Source organism: Balearica regulorum, chromosome Z (genome assembly GCF_011004875.1).
Source record: "Balearica regulorum gibbericeps isolate bBalReg1 chromosome Z, bBalReg1.pri, whole genome shotgun sequence".
NCBI classification, from domain to species: Eukaryota; Metazoa; Chordata; class Aves; order Gruiformes; family Gruidae; genus Balearica; species Balearica regulorum.
This window is the reverse complement of record NC_046220.1, coordinates 4386846-4409059: the sequence shown is the minus strand read 5'-3', so window position 1 is coordinate 4409059 and position 22214 is coordinate 4386846. Positions and strand designations below refer to the sequence as shown.

General features: G+C 36.2%; 1 protein-coding gene across 22 annotated transcripts in view; it reads right to left on the bottom strand.

Annotated features, from left to right (window-relative positions):
• The window catches only part of MEF2C (myocyte enhancer factor 2C), a 141127-nt gene that overhangs the window by 78193 nt on the left and 40720 nt on the right, over nt 1-22214 (bottom strand). For 19 of the 22 annotated variants that reach the window (XM_075741258.1, XM_075741266.1, XM_075741256.1 and 16 more), the window contains one exon: nt 1134-1331. In XM_075741258.1, coding sequence (XP_075597373.1) covers nt 1134-1187 — 54 coding nt within the window. In that variant the 5' untranslated portion in view covers nt 1188-1331. Of the gene's footprint in view, nt 1-1133; nt 1332-4883; nt 5061-22214 lie in introns of those variants that run through there. The other 3 variants (XM_075741253.1, XM_075741271.1, XM_075741255.1) reach the window with 2 other exon arrangements.

Below are 22214 nucleotides of genomic sequence, written 5' to 3'. Positions count from 1 at the left end.
AGATTATAATTTGTTGTTATATCTAGGCTGAGTTTTTTATGGCTTTATAAAGTCCCTGAAGACTAACATCGTAACTTCTTAAAAACCAACCTGAATATATGAAGAAATTTGTAGATCAAATGAATAGAACTAATGGATTAATAGTAGCTCAGTATCAAGTTCTTACAACACAGCTAATGAAGATTACTCCTAAATTGCAGCCACATGTATGAAGAACGCTAATCATAGTGTTAAATAATTTTATGGAGAGTTTCTCACACTAGTGAATCTCCAGCTTCAACAAAACATCCATCAGTTTACAACACACGTAAATAGCAGCAGCTTTTCGCTGATTTTAAGATGCCAATTGTTGAATTTTATTTTTCTGAAAACAGGAAAGCAGTTTCTCTAATTTATGACCATATTTTAACTAGCAAAGATAGTGTTGATAATATGTGACAGCTATTCAGCCATTTTATCTAAAGCAGTGGTAATAATTAATTAACCGGTCCTGCTGGACCTGTTTAGCCATTGCGTAAGTAACAGAGACGTTGTTTTGTAACTACAATACACCACTATTATTGTATGTGGATTTTAGAATGTGTTAGGCTACTCAAATTCTTTTCAAAATTCAGACAGAAAAAGATGAGATTTTTTATGAAGTGTCATTTTTATATGAAGGAAGTAAAAATAAAAACACTGCAAACATATAGAAGCATAAATAATTTGGATCTATGCATTTAAATGCAACTCTTCCTGCAAATAAACTCCTATTATAATAGTTCACAAAATACAGTACTATAAGCCTGTATCCTGTAACAACTTCAGATAAGCTTAACCGTGTATAGTACACACTGAAGTCAAAGTGTGTGCAGAGGGAGCCCAAAGTAGAGCACACACATCAATCTTTGTAGAATCAAGGCCTCAAGTAATAAATTCCAAACTATGCATGTTACCAACTTGAAAAAACTGTGTGTGAGGTTTCAGGATGTTTCCAAAAGTACTTTTTCTTTGACAGTCTTCCATACATTGTGTATATGTATACATATATGTAGGTATATGTACACAAAGTTATCAACTTTTTAATCACTGAGGAGAATAAGTCACCTTAGAAATATAATATGATGGTCAAATATGGTATTTTTGCTACTCACCTGTCTGTTACGTTCATCCATAATCCTTGTAATCTGAATCTTTTTTCTCCCCATAGTCCCCGTTTTTTTTTCTCTCCTTCTTCCTTAAAATTATGTATTTTCCCCTTCTCTTTTCTTCCTCTTTCCCGCTTCCTCAAAACAAACCTCCTTCTTCAACACTTGCTCTACTCAGTTCACAGTCCCCTGCATCCGTTCCTGCTAAACACAGAAAGGAAATCAAATGTTATTACAAAATTGATAACTAGCTGAAAGTTATTATATGGACCTGACCAAGCATGCTCATTATAATTGAGTGTACAGGTAAATTATAATAAAAAATTACTGCATCTACAAAAGAAGTAATGCATAGAGAAATAATAATTTAATTCACAGGCTTCTTTTTATGAAGAAACCTGCCAATATATCAAGAAATGAAGAAAAGGACTGAAATATCCATTGCCAAAACTTTAACAGAATTAGGTGTCTCTAGTTTTAAATATCACTCACTGCTCTAATATGAAAAATTACCTAAATCAGAGAGTTAATGAACCTTTCTGTACCTATGTATGCTAAGTAGGCCAGCTAATTCATTTCTGAAGGGAAAACAATCTTGTGTTTTGACAGCAGAGGTGATAATGTCCCTCATTATGCAAATAGGATGGACCTTTATTAAAGTGTTACTTGATATATGGGAGATGTCAGCTACTTTAAATCCAAAATTTTTAACCTTCTTCTTTAAAAATATAGATTAGTACAAGAATTATTCAAGATACTTGAACAACAGTAGTGCGTTTTCCCTCATTTCATTTCAATGTAAATTCTAAAACATTCTGACAAATTATTTATAAATAGAAAACACGTATATATTTTCTTATAAAAATTCTTACACTGAAAGACAAGCTATATGACACAGAACAATAGGGACAGATGATAATTTAAGAATGTTTTGAAAAATATTTTTAGTTTTAGTAATGCACTGATACTAGCTCCCTGAACTATACAATACTGGTTGTATCGCAAAACTAAAGACAGTTAGATGCAATATACAAAAATACATAATGCAGTACACACTCCATACTTCACAAAATGTCATAAATCACTAAATTCATGTCTATCATATGCAAAGTATTTTTTGCAATAAAAGACTTGATAGAAATAGAAGAAAATATGGAAATGATGTTCAGTCTAGTACTAAAGTAAGAGATGCAATTTTTTTCCCTTTTTAACCTTCGTTTACCATATTTTTATATTTACATATTTTGAACAGAAAAGCACAGAGCTCTTTTAAATACAGAGGAGAGAAAAAAATCTCAACAAGATTAATTTAAAAGTATTTTTAAAAAAATTTATGTTAGATCCATAGTTTATTAAAAATATCACCTTGGAAATAAAAAATTAGTAGTTTTAAAACGGAGGCTGGTGTTTCCTTATTTATTTTAAGCTTGCAGTCTCACAGCCAACCTGATAAATTCTCACAATATGTTACGTAACACTAAGCCGATGTCCTGGCCATTTAATCCATTATTTGGCTCCGATTCAAAGCTACTGAGGTAGAAAAGCTAGACCTCACTCAATCTGATCTTCAATTCTCTCTTGATTTTCTTTGCATACATTAAACTTTAAGCTGCTCAAGTGTTTTATTGCTCCAAGAAAAAAAAAAAAAAAGTTAACAAATAAGCAGTCGGTCTGAGTTTTCTAACTATCCACTTTGATATAATTAATCTGCTGGGCAAAAGACATTTTCAGGCATAACACTTATTACCTTTCTGTACATGAATGCCTTTTTATATTATTTGCTAGGCGTATTTATATATGCTTAAATCATTACCATAGTGCAGAACATGGAACAATTCATATTGCCAATATAATACAGTGTAAGGCTGCAAAATTTTTTTGCTGCTTTTTACTTTTTTGAGAACAGTTCAACTTCTCACTGCTTAAAAAGACACAAAGGCGCTTGATTGTATTTACAAGAAAAAATAGAAGTCCAAAACTTTGAAGTAAATTAAGTTGATTAAATGTATTTATAAAACTTTTTTCCCAAACAAAGCTAGGAGACAGTCTTATCTGATATTCAGTGTTGACAAACAAACCCAGTTTATTTTTAGAAACAGTTTCAAACTTCCTCGGACTGGGTTTCTTTCCTGTTTTTCCTATAGTCTTACCTCCAATACAAACAGCAAGTTAGAATGGTGCTTCCCGTGCACATGCAGGACCCAAAGGAGTCTAACAGGCTTTCTCTGTAACAGTAAGCCAATACGCTAATCCACAGCAAATGCATATGGAACAATTTCCTTTCCTTTCATTCAGCTGAAGGCAGTGGCACTATCGGCTTACAGCTCTACGCCTGCCTAAGCTCTTATTCACTGCGAAGTGGAAGGTCGGGGTGGACAGATTAGAGCAGTGGTGACAGGTTAGCAAGGATGAGAGCTGCTCACCAGATCAAGATGCTGATGCTGAGCGAGTTCAGAAAAGAAATCATTGAACATTGAGAAAATCTACCAGGAAGGACAAAAATCCTAGTGGAGGAGCAATATGCCGAGTCCCTCCCACATGCTTATCAGTTCCACATTTAAGACCAGTCTTCAAACAACAAAAGCTTTTATAGGCAGTTTAAAGTCAGAACACTTAAAATTCCTCTGATCTACACAAAATTATCTTAAAGTAACTCATGCAACACTTGATGAGCAGAATTTTGTTCTTCGTTATCTGTAGTAATCCACTAAATGCAGCAGTTTTATTATAAGAGGAAATATAGATGTGCAGGAAAACAAAGCTGAAGGGGAGCGAGGATGATTTGGTTATTAAATATTATACAATCTGAGAGAACCTGGAGGAGAAGACAGAATGTGTTAGGCCATATGTATCAAATGCAATTGGCAAAGAAACATAATTTTGCTTCAACAGGCACCAGGTTAAATTTTCTTGCATTGATGAAAAAATTCTCTCTCCTGTTTGCTTTTTGCTTACTAGCCTAATTTAAAATAAAAGCTTTTCAGTTTTTCTAGCAAATTTATTTCCGTTTTTAAAAATAATTTCTGCTATTTTTACTGCTACTAGAAACAAATTGGGAATGCTGTAGCATCCTCTATTTCTTTTTTACACATATATACGTATCAACACACACTGCTTCACGTGCTATTCTTACTGTGTCTTTGCTTACAGCTCTGTTCATTTCATTAGAATACACATTTGCACATGCACATATATAAAGCAGACAGCTGGACTGATTCCAAATCAATTAGATTCAGATAAGTAAATCAAGACCTCTGATTCAAGGACTGTAACCTTCAAGGGCTGGTGACTTCCGAGTCAAACAGAATGTAAAGAACTCTGGAGACCAAGAGATGCCCAAGGATGCTTTAGGACTTCACCAGTGTTCTCAATACTTCTTGAAAGTTCTTGCAGGATTAAGGATTACATATTAAGTATTTAAAGTTCCTGTTAACCGATAAATTGTATTTCCCTAACACTAATAAAGCATACTAGCTAGAAAAGTTGAAGGTACTACAAAACTCAAGTAGTAGTGCAGGCTTTCATTACCCAAGAGAATCTAAAAAGGAACTCAAAATAATTCCAGCAGCTTTGTTGGAGTAACTCTCCACATAAAAGAAACCTTCCAACTTAATGACATGGTTACATGCAAACAAATTGCACTGAAAGAAACACATAGTTACATGCTATGGTGTTACAATCTTCAGCATTTTTTCTTTTCGCAAACCCAAACATTAAAAAAAACCACCAAAAAACAACAAAAATCAGACTGCTTACAAAAAGAGGAACTTCATTTTTGGCGGGCTTCTGTTCACTATATGATTTGGCAGAGGCAGTGGTAGCTGACAGAAGATTGATCTGAGCCTTGAGAAGGGAAAAGAGCTAATGGACAAATGCAGCAGATCAGTTGACCGCTCCTGTCTCTATTTCGTACATTCACGCCGGACATAGACACGCGCACACATACACTCACACACATGCACACCCACTATCCCTTCTCTGCAACACAGAAGAATCTCGATAGAATGGCAGGAAACACGCACAGAGTGGTCAGGGAAGGATATGATGTCAGCAACCACGAACAATAAAAGGTGTAAAGGTGCTTCCTTCCCTAAACTGTTCCAGAAGTGCAAAATGGGAACCAAAACTCTCCACTTCCTTCTCCGAGCAGAACTGTCTGAATCTGCTCTGCTGCAACACCCCAGACAGAGAGTTCTTTGAACAGTCACACCAGGGGCAATAAGGGGTAACAAAACAGGAGAGTATAAATATTTAATTTATAAACAAGAAGGCAGCCATAGAATAACTAAGTTAAAATGTGCAAGGGTTTAGCATTTTCATGGTTGCTTTGCAAAAGAAACAAACTTGCCATAAAGATGTCCCTGTTCCATTAAGCAGCTTGCATTCTCAGTGCATTAATTAGGTTAAAACTAAAGAACCAAAACAATTTTTTTTTATTATCCTGATGTAAGGACACAAACAAAAAAATGCTGTCCCCGTTCTATTGCCATTCTTATCTTGATAAATAAAAGTAACTTCAAAGATCTGTGACATCTTTTTATGCAAGCCTTTCTGTTTACTCAAAAAGAGTTTTGAATCAGATTCCAAATAAAAGTCTAAACGTACTGAGAAAGAATACATCAGCTACTTTTCTGATGAAAAATTAGCTGCAAAAACTGCAACATAACCATGAAAATCCACAGAGGGGAACACATATTCAAATAAAATGGTCACTGAAATGTTGTCTGTAAAAGCCCTGGCTGACTGCGCTCCATATACAGATGAGGACAGCCACACAGTGAAGAAACAGCTGGGCATACTGCATCAAATAACAACACCGATCATTTCGGGTCTGCCACCTCGAGCTGGATAAAGTTGAAAGAAATACAGAAAAGGGTGAAAGTAATGATCACCTTTCATGTTATCTGACTGGGATCAGCTGGCACTAAAGACAGAAGTAGTCCTTCACATTCAGTGTGGTTTGGTTGCATGGTCATTACAGAAGACACAGTTTGGGCCATTAACAGAAAGGTTATGATAAAATTACATATGTCATCACCACGGCAATACATCAGTAAAGCAGACATGGCATCATCTACAGTATGGTTATCCAGGCAGAAAGCCACGCAACAAATGAATCTGAGTCATCTTAAGGTTTCAAACATCTGTCCACAACACCCTGATTTAGAAATCAAACATAACCTACATTTATGTATTTTGATCTTATGGTCAGGCTGCCACATGAAAAGGTTGGAAGGGAGTTAATTTTAATCTACGAAATTTAACTCCCAAGAGATCATGCATTTTGCTACAGGAAGTATAAAACAAACATTTGAGCCATAATGGATATAATGTAACAGATGAAATACTGTGGACTACTAGAGAAAGAGTAGCCAAACTGAAAAAGTCTGTACATAAAGAAAATATTTGTAGTCTTTAACTACCAAAGCTTATTCATCTTTTCATTTATCTAATCTGATTCCTGATTTATGGCATGAGTTTAATTTATACTGGAGAACAATTCAAGGACAATGAAGTTCTGCATCAAGGCAAGAGTAAAATGTTCATAAATTTGCAAATTGCATAAACTTGCAAACTGCAACTATAGTCAAGTTGTTAATTAAAAGTTTTAGAGAAAGCTTGAATCATATTTTACTAATTTTACTACTGATTTTGAAAGCATCTGCCAAATTTGTAAGATTCTGTATTCCAACTAATACTCCATCTATTTATTTGTTTGTAAAGGATAGTAGAATCTGTTTATTTTTAAAGCTGAGCTTCAGGAGATATACCTTATTTCCTTTTCATGTTTATATTTGAACATATTCCTATTCCAGTGGAATGAATTGCAGAAAATTCCTCTCTTTCAGCCAAGTTCCTGTCTTATAGTCAATGCTAATATTTGTAAGCCTAGGAAGAAGAGGCATGAGAATGTCTAGCATTGTGATTTTTTTTTTTTTTTTTTAAATTTGGAGTTAAACACTTCTGAAAACCAGTTGTAAGGATACTTCATCTCCCTTGAATGTGACAGCTGTGGTCACTGTAGCTTACAGCCCACATATAGTACCAAGTTATCTCACAGAGCAAGAACTTATGCAATGTGGGTGGAAGAGTTTCACTTGCTATTACTTTGCAAAGTTCCCCTGAAAAGTTTTGTTGGGCAAACTAAGCATCATCGCCAAAACAGTGGAGAAGATGTTACTTCCCAATGGTAGTCCTACTACCTTATGCCACAGACCATGCTTTCCAAAAGACCGAGTTATCCAGACACTGGATATCTAGTCTTACCTATGAGTGTAAGCTGATCCATGTCTGCATGGAAAGGAAAGGAGTGACTTCAGCTTACCTTCCAGAGGATGTGCCGAGAGTCATCCATCAGGCACAGTGAAGGAGGGTTTTCTGAATAGTACACACATATTATACCAAACCTGGCCAGGCTGATAAAGATCCATGACAGGAGGCCAAAGGCCTTCCAAGTGATTGTGGAATTTGCCACAGATGGTGAGTCATTCCTTGCAGCGGTGCACCAAAAGAGGAAGCAGCCACCAGCAATCTAGATGAACACTGATTGCCTGCAGCCCAGTAAGAAGAGATATGTGCCTGCCACGCTTGATGAAGAAAGGAAGACTTGGCTAATTTACAACATTTTGAAGAATAGATGAAGAAGAGTATTTGATTTGTAAAGCAAAGAATGCAGACACTAATGCATATTTTAAGGAAAGCAATTAAGTGAAATGCTAGTGTATTAAAAACCATACCTGTGAAAAGTTGATTTTACACAGACAATGACTAGTAGGTGATATTTCAGTGTCTACCCATCACCCAGCTGAAAAAAATGGAAAGCAAATATTTTGAAGAAAAAGTTTATAGGTTTATGATTAGCTTCATGACATACGTTTGGCAGCTAGACAAACATAATGGGAGCCTGACTGATAAATATGGAATAGGATCCTTGAAGTGCCTGGGATACTGGCTCAAGCGTAACAGTTTATTGAATCAGACCAGCTAATAATACAAGGGAAAAAAAAAGGACTGAAAACGAATCACCTAATTGGTCTGAAATGGAGACAGTGACTAGGAATGGGAACCTGTCTGACAATGGAATAGAGAAACTGGACCGCTGCAATTTCAACTAGGAGTCTTGATAGTTTTGAGCTACTAATTTGATTGGATTGCATTATAGTTAATAGATGTGCAATAAATGTCAGGAAAATTTTTTTAGAAATTCAGTCTGTCATTTAATGAGCTGGAGGAGAAGAGGAAGCATTTCAGTGGTCGACAGAGTATGATTTAGCACCTTGTGTGTTGAAAAGATGTCTTGGAACTACTCTGATCTTGGTCTACCTATATTTAAAGATATTTTTCATACCGGGTAAGATACTAGTGCTTACAGTTTGGGAGCAGTCTTATACATAAATACAAAGGACTTTGGAGAGTGTTGGCTTATTACAGGAAAAGTCTAAGATCTCTAGAGCTAAGTCACTGCACCACCTGAAAGCAGTCTCTGGCTGTGGTTAGATCTAGATTTACAGATTTGCTACTAGTGCTTGTATGTGAGGAAGTCTGTGGTGAGGAACATAAATCCTCACAATGGCTTTTAAGAATCAGGGGACAATTCCAGGTATGATTGGAAGAAGGTATGTACTGTAATATCAAATCACAGTCTGAACCTGGGCACAAGTGCCTGGTAATGCCAATACCACTGGCAGACAATTTTAGATTGTCCTCTATTGAAGAAAGTAAGGATTGATTCTCGAAAGGATTCTTTGTTACCAGAAAATATTTTTGATTACTTACTGCTTATAATTTGCTGAATTGCAGAAGTGCAAGGAAGCTTGGTACGTGCACTTAGACAAGAGGGCTGGAGACAGCAGTGTCTGAACTACGGTCGGTGATCAGTCTTGAAGCAATAGACAGAGTAGATGGAGAAGGGAATTAAATTTTGGGTAAAACAGCTGGACTTGTTCAGATCTACACAGACCTGACCTCCTTCATCTTCATCCAACAAGCTCCAGAGGAATTTTATACACTCTGACACAGGATCCTGAGTGCCCTCACCCAAAGGGCACTGTAATCATGCCTATGTGTGTTTAACAACACAAGCCGCGTTCTGCTATTCTAGGTTTATGCTGCACCATTACTTCACCTCTGTGAGAAGCAACAAAGATTTGGACTGTACAGACATATTCAAAATAATCATATTTTGAAAAGGGGTATCCTACACACGAAACTTTTCAGGAATTTTGTGGAGAAAAGAGAAAGCTTTTAGAAACAGGAATTTTGTGGCATGAATAAACAGGACAAAATATAATAAGAACCCAACATCTCTTCAAAGTACTGAGCAAATAAATGGGTAAGCACTGTATTTGGTTCAAAGACTATGCTGAAAATTAGGAAGGCTCATCTAAGGAGGTAGAATAAGGTCAAAAATGAGCGAATGCGAAAAAGTTCTTCACCAAAAGAAAATGTGTGCCTCCGCCAGACCACAGATTCTATCCAAATATTGTGAAGGGGTTAATGAAAGGAATCCTTTCCAACATCACCAAAATGAGTGACAAAAACTGTCAAAGTAAAGCTTGAATGAAACTAAAAAAAGTTTTGGGGTAGTGATGGGAAATATCTTGTCAGGAAAACTATAAATATGTTAAAGTGGTATAATATATTTTCTGGCTGAGAAGCGTTGCTCATGGCATTTCCATTTTAAGAGTAATTTGAGTAATGGCTGGAAGATGAAAGAAGGTGGAAAGGGTAGGATTACTGCTGGTAAGAATAACTTCTGTTATCTTATAGACCTGGATGCTTGAATAAAAGACAGCAAAGAACTTTGTGAGATATAATTTTATGGAGGTTTGTGATTCGTGACCATGAAGAGAAGCTGAAAATTGAGAGACATTAGGAGAGAGCTCAGTTATAGAAAATAAAGGGAGTAGAGCCCTGAAGTAAAACTGACACAGAGAAATGGCTTTGGAGTTACTGCCGATGTGAAAGGGAACTCAAACATTAATACTTGATAATGGACATTAATTCTCAAGTCTTGCTACATTTAGAGATATAAGAAATCTTTGTAAACAAATACCATCAAGGAAATACTTGAGTCACTTGTCAGTTTCCCTGCTGTAATGGAAACAAACTAGGAATTTGGCTAGCTAGTGAAGCCGAAAGGGGGCAATACCTCTTACGCACATCCCCTAACATGGTTCAGCTTCCCACCAGAGAACTGAAGCAATCAAACATGAAAGACTTCAGGCAGATGTCCCTGAGCCACAGAAACTCCTCAAAATCGGATCAGATCTTGGGAGAAGCTGTATGTGCTAGTCTCTCAAGCTGAATAGCTAGTAGTTTGCTGTTATCCTACTCAGGCTTGAAATATTTGATTCTGTATGGACTGAGTAATGCCTTAGACTTTATGTATGTATGTATATATGTATTTTTCACCAATATCTCTTGTATGATGCAACCAGTCACCCAAAGCAATTGTTGACTTGTCAAAGATGGACTGAGTCTCAGGCAGATAAGATTTTAAATCCAGAGAATGCCACTGATTTCTGTGTAGCTACTCCTTTATACTAATGCAAACATGAGAACAGATCCATCACGAATTCTGAAAAAGAAGTCAGACAAGCGCTGTAAGCAGAGTTAGTATCTAATATAGATTGACCGAGTTGGAAAAAATAAATTGCCTTTATAGTGTATGAGCCCTTCTTTGGCTCCTCAATGTACTCAAAACTCATCAATTTTCTTCCAGCTGGTCTAATGAAATATATTACCCCTGCCTAGAAACTGTTTCTTGTTTGTGGTGTTAGACCATCTCACCTACAACTCTATTACCACAGAAAGTTGGTTTCCCTACAGCATAGACCCAAACACATAACTTTCTAAGTACCTTTATTAGTTTTCTTAAGCAACCTCAGATCAGTACATCCTTCATCTGGCAATTCATTTCTCAGAGAGGAACGATTAGATATTGAGATGTACTGCATTTCTCATTTGTACACCCAGTTCTAGAGACACACCCTTTTCCCTTTAATTCCTGACCTTCGGAGGAATGTGAAGAATTGAATATAGTTCTTCTGAAATGTGAAGTAGACTGTACAACATGGTGGAGACCTGCTGAGCTGCTAACTGTTCATTCAGTCTGTGTAAATGTTAATATGATAAATATAAGTATAAAAACTATGACACTCCCTGAATTCAACTGCTTGCCCAGAGACAGCTGCAGGCTTAAAATGAGATGGAAGAAGAAAAAAAAAAAAAAAAAAGGAAATATATCAATCTTCCCAATGACCATGACAGCTGAAAAGTCTACATTAATGCCTCCAATCCCACTCAGACATTTTTTCCCAAGGACAAAAGGAGATGAAATGTATGTCAGGTACATAATAAGGCTAATAAAAAAAATGAAAACACCTGCATTTCACTGAATAGGGGTGAGGAACTGCCTCTGTGTGAAATATATGTCTTTTTCTAATGGCAAACCTCATAAATTAGGACAGGTTGCTGCTTTTAAATATACAAAATACATACAATTTAAGTAGAAACACATGAACTCAGAATACAGCTCTACCAAAAAAAGGAAAAAAAGCTCAGTGGCAGTATAGGGAAGAAGCACTGATCTTGTGATTACAAAGATCTGATACCTCTTATAAGCCACAAGATAGGAAATAAACCTTGCAAGTATACTGTCTGGTGCCTCACGTCTGGAATGTTGCATGTTCAGGATGAGGCATCTGCTAGAAAAATGGCAGGTTCTGACTACCAAGAAATAAAGCACATGGCCGTTATCTGCTAGTTCTAGTACACCTGGGGCTAGTGGAGGGTGTCCCTGCCCATGGCAGGGGGTTGGAACTGGATGATCTCTAAGGTCCCTTCCAACCCAAACCATTCTGTGATTCTATGATATGCTGAAGCTACCTGCTTTCTACCTTCCGGCTCTATCTTGACAAGAGGCACCTCTCTACGCTGGAAGATCCACACTGGATTCACACTGGTTTGGAACTGGAAAAAAATCCATAAACAGACATGGCTATAAGAAAGGAAAGATAACATGGAATTTGCTATGAAGGAGAAAACAGAAGAAGATGCCTTGTGGGAGTAGAAACGGGCAAGGTGCCTGAAATGACAGACTTATGTTGTCTGTTGAGGAAGGAATTTTCTGCTGTTCCGGCTTAGTGGGATATTCTACAGATTCTTTTTGTCCTTCGTGGTGGAGAAAGGGGCAAGCAATAGATGTATTTGTGTTAACAATATTCACATGAAAAAAGAGAGGAGAGAGAGATACAAGGTATACAGCTCACCGAGTAGTTATGCTTTGATACGATAAAGAGCTAAAAGAGCTGCACTTTAGATACTAAAGGTTCATCTTGAGTCAGTTACAAAGACATAAATAGCCTCATCTAATTTAGCGTGCTGTTCAACCACATCATAGTTCACATTCAGTTTTTGAAAATTGTATTAGGTAACTAATTCATACTTTCCACATGAGGATTTGTTCTTCTAATTTTTCACAGAATCAAACAGCTCTCATCACCTCAAGACCTGTAAAAGCAAATTTGCTGAAACGGAAGGTGTTTACCACGGAGGTACACCTACCACTGTCTACAACTACGAAAGCCACAAGTGAGCATCACAGCCTGCCTACTGAACCTCAGCTGTAACCACTCCATTAGCACACGCAGCTGGATTTATTTATTTTATTTCTTACACGTACAAAACACATTGTGTTTGGCAGTAGCCAATGCAAAAAGTCAACATCCTTGACAAGTATCAGAAGAAAACAGACATATAAAATGTGCTTAATTTGCAGAGGGAAATACAGTGCAATTTGCTTGATAGTCTCCGTTCTATCTTGAATGAGCATTTTTTTTCTAAACAGATCATTGCCAGCATTGCTCATTTTATTATTGTCCTAGAAGCATGCTGAAAAAACAAAACATAATCAATACAAAGATACATTAGCTAAATCTTTTTGTGGCCTTGACTGTACATTATGTTTTCTCAGAAATGGCACTTTTCGAGCTCTATTGATATGCAAGGTGATTTCTGACAAAAAATATTCTTAGAAACAGACAGCTGCGGCAAAAGTAGCAGGCAGAATAGTGTAAAGAATTGAATCTAAAGTTGGGATGCAAGCATGGCTGAGATCTGCTCCTTTTTCTGCCAAAAATATTTCATGCCACCTTCATTTTTTACTCAGTTTCTCTGTTGGAAACCTGGGGATTTATTCATGCAAATGTTCTGAGAACTAAGTACAGTGAATATTTATTACACAATAGAGAAGTTCTGAGGGCTTTCAGTAAATACACTATAATTCTCATATGGCATAATCAGCAAATATGTAAACAAGTAGAGAAGATCATTTAGCAGATTTAAAAGTGTATGAAAGTAATGTTAAAGGCAAGATTATGATCATAAAAATATTAATATCTGTGCTTAAAGCACTGATTTCAGAAAGTTATAATTATCTTGTATATCTAAAGCATTTATATACACATGTTGTTCTCGCACTATAGCCCTTTATGCTAATGTATATCTTCTTGAAATAAAGATATTTGACAGTACTGTCATATAAGGTCCAACATGGTACACAGCAGATTCATCAATTTCCCGTTTCTTACCCTCTCTCTCACACAGCATCCTAATCAACCTAATTAAAGCTTCGTTCATTTGAAACCTCAGATGACAATTTGTTTAACTCTATCCCACTGTGGTCTTTTTATAAAGAGAATTAAATTTGATCTTCTGACAGCAATTATTAAATGATCCCAACTGGCCCCAATTAAGACACATGGCTCACAGGCCTCAAAATCCAATAAAGTGCCAAGCCCTTTCTTTCACTTGTACATCTTCCTTTACCTTGCTTTATTTTCTTAAAGCCAATTAAGCTCATCTTATCAAGTGGAACTGAATGCCATTGTGTAGACTAATTCAAGATACAATGCATCAATTTACTTTTACAGACATACTGAAGTAGGGACAACACGCTCAAAATCATCCTTTTGAAACCCCTCCCTGATTCAATTCACCTAGCTTTAATGCCTTTCACTGCGCTGCACATGACCTACATATGCTGCCTTTTAAAACACTGCCTACAATGAGCAGTGATTAGAGAAATATATTAAATATCCATGGTGCGAGTTCTGCACAGCTCACGATTCTCCTTATAGTAAAACAACTGTTCTGTAAGCATTTCCACTTGGTTATCATCTCTTCTTTTCAGAAATTCAAAGAAATGTTGCACTCGTGTAACTTCTGAGGTTAAACTTTTTTTTTTTACCTTTAATTTCTGCTCTAATTTTTCCACACATGTTCGGCGGTATGCTGTGAAGAAATGTTCCCATGATTTCACGTAAAGGCAGGTAGCCCCAGGATTTGGAACTCATTGATTGTGTGGTACTCCAGGGACATAGCTGAATTAAAACCAGCCTCATGAGACCGAAGTAGCTTCCATACACATCTGGCTCTTCTTATTCTAAACTCTAACACCTGCCTGGAAATTTAACCCCCCCATCTTTTCTCTGAAGAACAAATGGGACAGATTTATCTACTGCCATTTGGTTTAGGTCAAAGCTGAGCTGTGTGGTGTTCTGCTAAATTAATTGCAATGTAATTGATATTGTCTGACACAGTTTTTGAAAAGATGATGCCCCATCCATTTTATGACCAGACTGCTCTCTCTACTCTGTATCAAAATATGTAAGATTTTGTATTTCTGCACAGTCACCCTACGTACAGCTTTGAGTAATAACATATTAAAATACACCACACTTTTTCTATCTCAATATTTCTAATGAATTGCTGTACTAGGTAAGATTATGTGCACAATTATCATCAAGAGAGCAAGTAACAAGTGAAACACTGCTTCCATTGTGGTGAATGTTTTCTATATTTCTTCAATTCACATACTTAACAAATGTAAGCACGATATTCCTTAAACCCAAAGAAGATACAAAGACATTAAAATTCAGTGCAACATTTTCTTTACTAGTAGGAAGATGTGCAAGTTTATGTAAAACGTAATAAGACATATTTCCGGTCCAGTTGGGAAACATACTTTTCTTTGTAAAAATTTAAAAAATTTAAGTGATGCCAACCACTTCTCAAAAAATAAAATAAATTTATTTTTAAAGAACTTGCAAATGTTACACTAAGGAATTTAAAAAAATATTGACTTCAAAAAGGCAGGCAACTGTTTTTACTCCCAGAAATGCTATATGGCTCTGGTAAATTTGAACTGTAATATGCAATAACAGTTGACAGAGAATTTCTAATAGCGCATTGAAATTTCTGAAGATTAAAAAAGATTTCAGTATACTTTGCTGCAAATTATTTCTCATTGTATTCTAATAATCCCATACAAGATGTTAATTTTAGATCATTGTTTTGCTAAAAAGAGCAAACCCTGTAACAGATTTAGTGCAAAGAGCTGAAAATATCCTGTGGAAAAAAATCTGTACAGAAATCAGATCAACCCAAATCCTGCCATTACTCAGCACTGCAGTGACGTGCAGATGTTTGTAGTGGTTTAAGGAGCCAGCGGGGGCTGGAAACTCTATATACTCAACTCCAACATGATTGCAATTGAACCTCATCAAAGTAAGAGCTCATAATTTGTCACAGAAAACAGCCAATTAACATATGTTAGAAAAAGGCTCCCATAAAGATAATATATGATTAAAAGATCCAATGCAGCTGTCACAAATCAAAATTCTGCACTTTAAAAAGAAATATCAGTCTTGGTTTCTGAATGTTTACATTGATAATGGATACTATATTTTAAAAACTACAGAAAAAAGTGCCCCTAATTATAGTATTTCCTTCAGGTTTGGAGTTACAGCTTAGGGAGATCCGGGTACTAAAACACTATTTACTGTTCTGACTGTTGTGCTGCAAATAGTTAAGACCCTTGCCAAAACACAACCATTATTTTGTTTCAGTGCTATTTTAAAAGACAGACCTCCATTGTGAGTGAGGTGGCCTTCATGGATGCACTTTGTTGTCAAGACATTCCTCCTAAAACACAGCATGTCCTTATTGCTACAAAAAATACAGTACTGTAGAACTGTGTACTATAGCCCCAGGGTCAGCGCTGTGATCCTAGCTATTCAAATGCACAGCCGTGAGTAAAACTGCTCTGCAGCCAGTTCCATTATTTCACATTTACACGGGTGAAAATGAGATCTGAATGCGGTCTGCAACCATCCTTTAAATAAATACATTGATTAAAAATAGTTTTCACATATACATGCATGGTAAATGAAGCCTGTTGCTTTATTAACACAGAAACCTGACTTTGGTTCCTGTCCTCATACTCCTTACATTTTGCACAGCAATATTTTAACTACTGAAACACTGCCTAATTAACCTGCTGTTTTTTACAAGCATTATGCATTTTTTTCCTGCTATCATTTAGGATCCTCTGTGCCAGTCAGTAAACTCTGAGGCGATTTGAATAGTACCTTGTTTGTATGTGTGTGCATATGTGAGCGTGTGTGTCCTTGTCTTGACATCGTGTTGTAAAAGGAAGTGCTTCCTCTTTTCTGTTTGAAAGAGACCCAAGAAAAACAAAGTTTTGAAACTCAGTAGTCTGACTGGACATCAGTCAATGTATTTTTTAAAATACATTAACTCCTATTCGGTTAAATATAATTTTATGTTCATGAAGAAAAGCAGGGACAAATTTTAATCAATGCTAACAGAGAATAATATAATGGAGATAGCATTCTCCTGAAGTGGGATGTGATGATTTTTAAGGGTCTTTTCTCCCCATCAAAGTCTTTCAATGATTCAGAAATGCTCCTTCCATTAATGCTAGAGGCTGTAGTTTGTGTCATCAGCACAAAGTTAATTCTCTTAAAACAGCACTTATTATATTGGTACTGAAGTATCTGTCTACGGTTTCAAAAGCCCTGAATAGGCACAGACCTTTGAATATGCTAAAACTTAATATGCCGAAAGGTCAAAGGAAAACTCTTAAGTATGTAAAACTACTCGTGTGTAAGACCATCTCAAAAAGATCAAAAGCAGTGAACATTTCTGACCCATTTACATGGAGCAAAAATTTGTAATGTTCTTTAATATTCTTCACTACATTATATTAGGATGAAAACATAATCACTATGAATCACCGTCCCTTTTAACAAAACACTGTGAATAATGCTAAGGTTATGCTGCTTTTTTTTTTTTTCCTCAGGAGTGTGTTCATTGATTCCCAAGCAATCAGTAACATTTTTGATTAAGATCTCAGAAATAGCTGAAAATCCCAAAGCTTCTCTGCTATCGAAACTTCACGTCTTTGACTGTCCCCAACTAATGACAGTAAACTATGCAGCCTCAAGCTAAAGAGATTAATTTCCATTTTGCAATGAATAGACAAAAAGACTGGACAAAATCCATTCCATATCAATTACATTGTTATGTCTATTACAGAAAATACACTTTTGGCCTTACAGACAGTTTGAGATGGCAATGATAAAATTCAAGGTTCAAAACAAGTAGTACTTAACAAATGATACAATAAACAAGAGTCAGATGAGAACTGCATTTTTGTCTCGTACTGTTTTTTTTTTTTAGAATAAAACTACATGTTTTGGCTAAGCCAGCTTCAAATTTAGTATTTATTCCTGATAATAAATCTGCTTTAAAAAACTGCTGCTAACAGCAACAGCAGAATAATTAAAAGCAAGTTAGTCATTGTAGGAAATATTGTGTCAGAGTGATTTCCTATTCTGTAAACCTAAATTTCCTCTCCTCATAGGTAAAATCAGATAATTTTACAATTAGATCATGCATAAATGACAAGTAATTATAAGTCCACTGCTATTAATCAACATATTTTCCAAGCATAATTATCAAATTAATCTGCTGTTTACTTATCGCAATATGTCTAAGAAATGTCCAGCATTTTTTTTTTTACTTCAGATTTAGCAAATTATGCATGATGAAATACCTTAAAAAAATGTTCATTCTCCTATCTATCCATATTGTGCTGCAGAAGTGAAAATCATCTGAGTCAGTAACAGCTTCTGCTAAATGGAAATGTTGACTGCATGTCATAACCTAATTGAAGATGTTATAGGTTTTTTTACAATTATTTTATAAACCTGATTGTAGAGCTTGGAAAAAGAGTTCCTGAGAACAGTATCCCACTTTCTGATTGTTTCTGTGCGTAGAGAAGTTAGTGGCAATTCTTCTATTTACTTTAACAATAGCAGCACTGGGACTTTGAAAAAAAAAAGTTGAGGATATTGTATTAAATGTCCAAGACCACTCTCATATCAAGGCTGTAGATTCTATCTGGTCTTACCCACACATCTCTATGGCATTATCTTGTTTAAATAAAAGAAAAATACTCTGATGCTTCTCAGTCTCTCTGATGAGTCCACTGGGTGGTTCTGGAGAGACGAGTTATCACGATGTGGAAGGGTCTAAATTCTCAGAGGTTACAGCAGTGCTATACAGTAACAAAGCATCATAAAAATGAAGCATAAAACTTTCAAAGTAAATAATAATAATCATTATCATCATCATTTGTACCAGCCATGTTAATACAAAGGTGTTAGTCCTGTAAGTTAGAGATGACCACTGAGGAATCAAAGGCTCCATGTTGCAATTTTGCATGAAACTACTATAGAATATGTTGAGTATGTTCAAGTATAAATTAGGAACTTCAACTACAACTAAGCTTTCACTGTTAAAATCGCTAAGTTACTGAAAATTTAAAGGGATACTTTCAAGTAATTTTAATCATCCCACATTTTCCCATACCAGCTCATGGATTTACTTTTCAACACCAGCAGTCTGAGACAAGAACGAACTGATTTATAGCCCATGTTAGAAGAGCTTGCTGCTCAGTTGTCATTTTTTTCTTGGATCCAGTAGATGGAAGCAACTCTCTTGCTGGGTTTTAAGTTTAGTGTGGTTTTGGAGCTGGTTTTTAGGCCAAAATCTTTATTTTTATATTTATTTTGTTGTCTGTTGAACCTTTGATGTTAGATTCCCAGATAATTTGTTCCAGTTCCCAGAGCAGTTTCTTCAGATGAGAGCCATGCGTTACTAAGTCTGTAGCTCCCGCTGAAAACTCTTGCAGGGATAAACAGAGCCTGTACCACATCTACATGAGCTTGTTTCTGGAAACCCCACTGCTGCATGGGTCTGTAGAAAGAACCATTGACAAGACACATGCAAAAAGTTGTACGTGGTCTGGATTCAGGTGTGCACAGACTGGTAGTTGTCGCTCTTGTCTGATAAAAAACCATGAAAACATGACACCCTGCATTCTTTTGCTATTTCGGTTAAGCCAGTGCATCACTCGTTTACCTCCACCAGTCAAAAAGTGTGCTGACTGTGACGTTCAGCATCATACTCATGATAGGCAGGTGTTAGCAGGATTTCAAGTATAGGGTTTTAGGACCACAGGTCACCCTGCTCAACTTCTGCTTGTCTGACGAAAAGCAGAAGAGCAGCAAGAGTAGAGTCTGACACTACCTGGAGCAGGCTGTGAGGGTTCCACACTACAGGAGAGCAGTATTATTTGCTCCTGTTTCCTCAGCCCGTGAGTCAGTGCCATGCTCTTCTGCCATATAAGAGGGTGAGATTAGATATTCATCTTTTTAAAGACTTGTCACCCTCAATTAAAGAGGTGTCGACTACTCTTAACCTGTATGGCATATGGTCAACGAAAGAGACACTTCCCCGAGTCGCTGCAGTCAAACCAGCATGTGCTGTGATCCTGTTAATTCTCACAAGCTAATCAGGGTCAAGCTGGGTCAGATCTATGTACTGCAAATTCTTTAGGACAGGGACAGTCTCTTCCTATAAGCTTCTATGGTACAAACGATAACAGGTAAAATAATGGGCCTTCAGTCGTAACTGGAACATCAGGATATTACTGAACTCTTTTACGTATTTAACTGTAGTTAACAAAAGACCAAACATGCACAAGCAATACATGAAGTTAGAGAGATTTCAACCAATGCTTTTTTGAAGGCACTATGCTAACAGAAAAGAGTGCATTACAAATGGATTGCAAACCCAAGATCTTGATCATTGAGAACATCAAAGTTTTCATGAAATCTTTACAGAATTAAATATGTTTAATGTCCTGTCCAAATTCCATCTTCAATCATTATTCTGCCCATATAAATTCTAATGCAGTTGAAGAAGGCATTCTTTGCTTTTTGGTTTAGACAGATTTGCTGATGTTTTATCTTGTTAGAAGTGTTAGCATTTCACCACGGCTCTGCTTTCAGAGTCAGGTGAACTAATCACATTCCTTGATTATATTTTGCTTTCAATGGGCTGTATAGAGGCCTTTTTCATACTATACATTTAGAAAGCATTTTTATTAATGGGAATTTCATCATGTCTGAAGTGAGCAAAGTCTTTCTCTCTTACCAGCTTTTCCAGAAAAGTAACACAGAAAGAAGAAAAATACTTGTAAGAACCTCCTTTCAAATTAATGAACGCATTAATTTGCATCCAAAAAACTCCAATGAAATTAATATCTACATCTCCTCTTAGATATAATCGATTGCAACATGAAGTTTTTCGAAATACCATCTCATGGAGAACTATAACAATGCCATGACAGAAAACCACAGACTAAACCTAAAGGAATGATAATTCTTGAGTGCTGTCTGAATAAACCTAACCTAACTGATAATCTTTTCTTAACAATCATATAATTTATGTGGACACAACTAATAGATCAGAGAAAGAACAGCCTCATATCACTCATGGCAGCTCTTCTCATCACAACAGCAGAAACACACATTCCTGTAAAAGTTGCAATAGCCTGTATTTTTCCCTGCATTAGTTTGCAAACAGAGTGACACAGATCAAACTGGTGGACATAATTCAGCCTTAAACAGGCAAAGGGGTAAATTGTGGCATAATCCCTGGGGTGTGGAGATCCTTCTTCATGTAATTTTTTACAAAATTATTATTTTTATTGTTTTTAAATAGGGTCAACTTTTTTTGGAAACTAGTTTTAGTACTATTTTCAATAACCTATTTCTAACTGTTTTAAAGTTGTCACAGAAAACAAGTATCTTAAGAACAATTGGTTTAGTGGTGGTATTTTCAACCAGATCTGCGGGAAATTTGATAGACTTTTTGTGCAGTAGGCTGTTTTTTATCTAATTTTTAGTAGGGTTATGGCAGTGATTATATTTCATGGCAAGTATACTGCTTGTTTCTTAACAAACCGATGCCCCAATTTCATATTGACCTGGAGATGTCAAATCTCAGTACTTGGTCGAAAATTGTTAGAATGGCCAACTTCCAGTGGCAGAAAGGTGGGGGACAGGGCTTGATTGTGTCACTGGTAAATTAGATCACTGAAATTTACCAAGAAACACATTTTTTTGACCAGAAGACCAGATCCACTGCTCAGAAACTGGCAGTCTCCATGAAAACAGATTCTTAGCAATATAAGGATGCATTAGAAGCACACAGAGAGGACATGAAAGTCCACTCTACACTGCTGACTTGTTATCATGCAAAAGACAGAACAGAAAGCTCTCCACACAAAAAATACTATGTAAGGAGAGAGGAACAAGACTTTTTCTTCTCCAATATGTTTACAGCTTAACCCATTCAAAGATGGAGTTTTATGTATTGTATATAAATTTTTTATACTGCCAAACTGTCTATAGTCTTTTGAGATGGAGTGACCAAAAAATGGCTGCTAAGTAAGAAACTACGTCTATTATCAATTCTTGCTACAAGAACTGCTTAGAACAGAAGTTTCCACAGTGTTGAATCAGAAATCAGTGATCCACAGAAATGTTGCTCATTACCACGAGACAGATATACTATAATGTACTATAATCTGATAGAGTTGGAGGCACTTTTATTACTGATAGTAATAGATCGTGTTTCCTAACACATATTGTGTCACATACAGTATAGCTATTCTTAGCATAGAGATTTTATTCTCTTGCCAGTGATGGGGGATGTGGTGATTTAGGTATTGTCCATTTAATTAAATAGGTTGAGAAATTCCTATTTCTGAAAACTTAATTGCCTACAAATTCTGTCATTTGAAAATGACAGAAGGAATTTTCTTCTACACATTCTTACTGAAGTTAGGCAAACTTCTACGGGTAT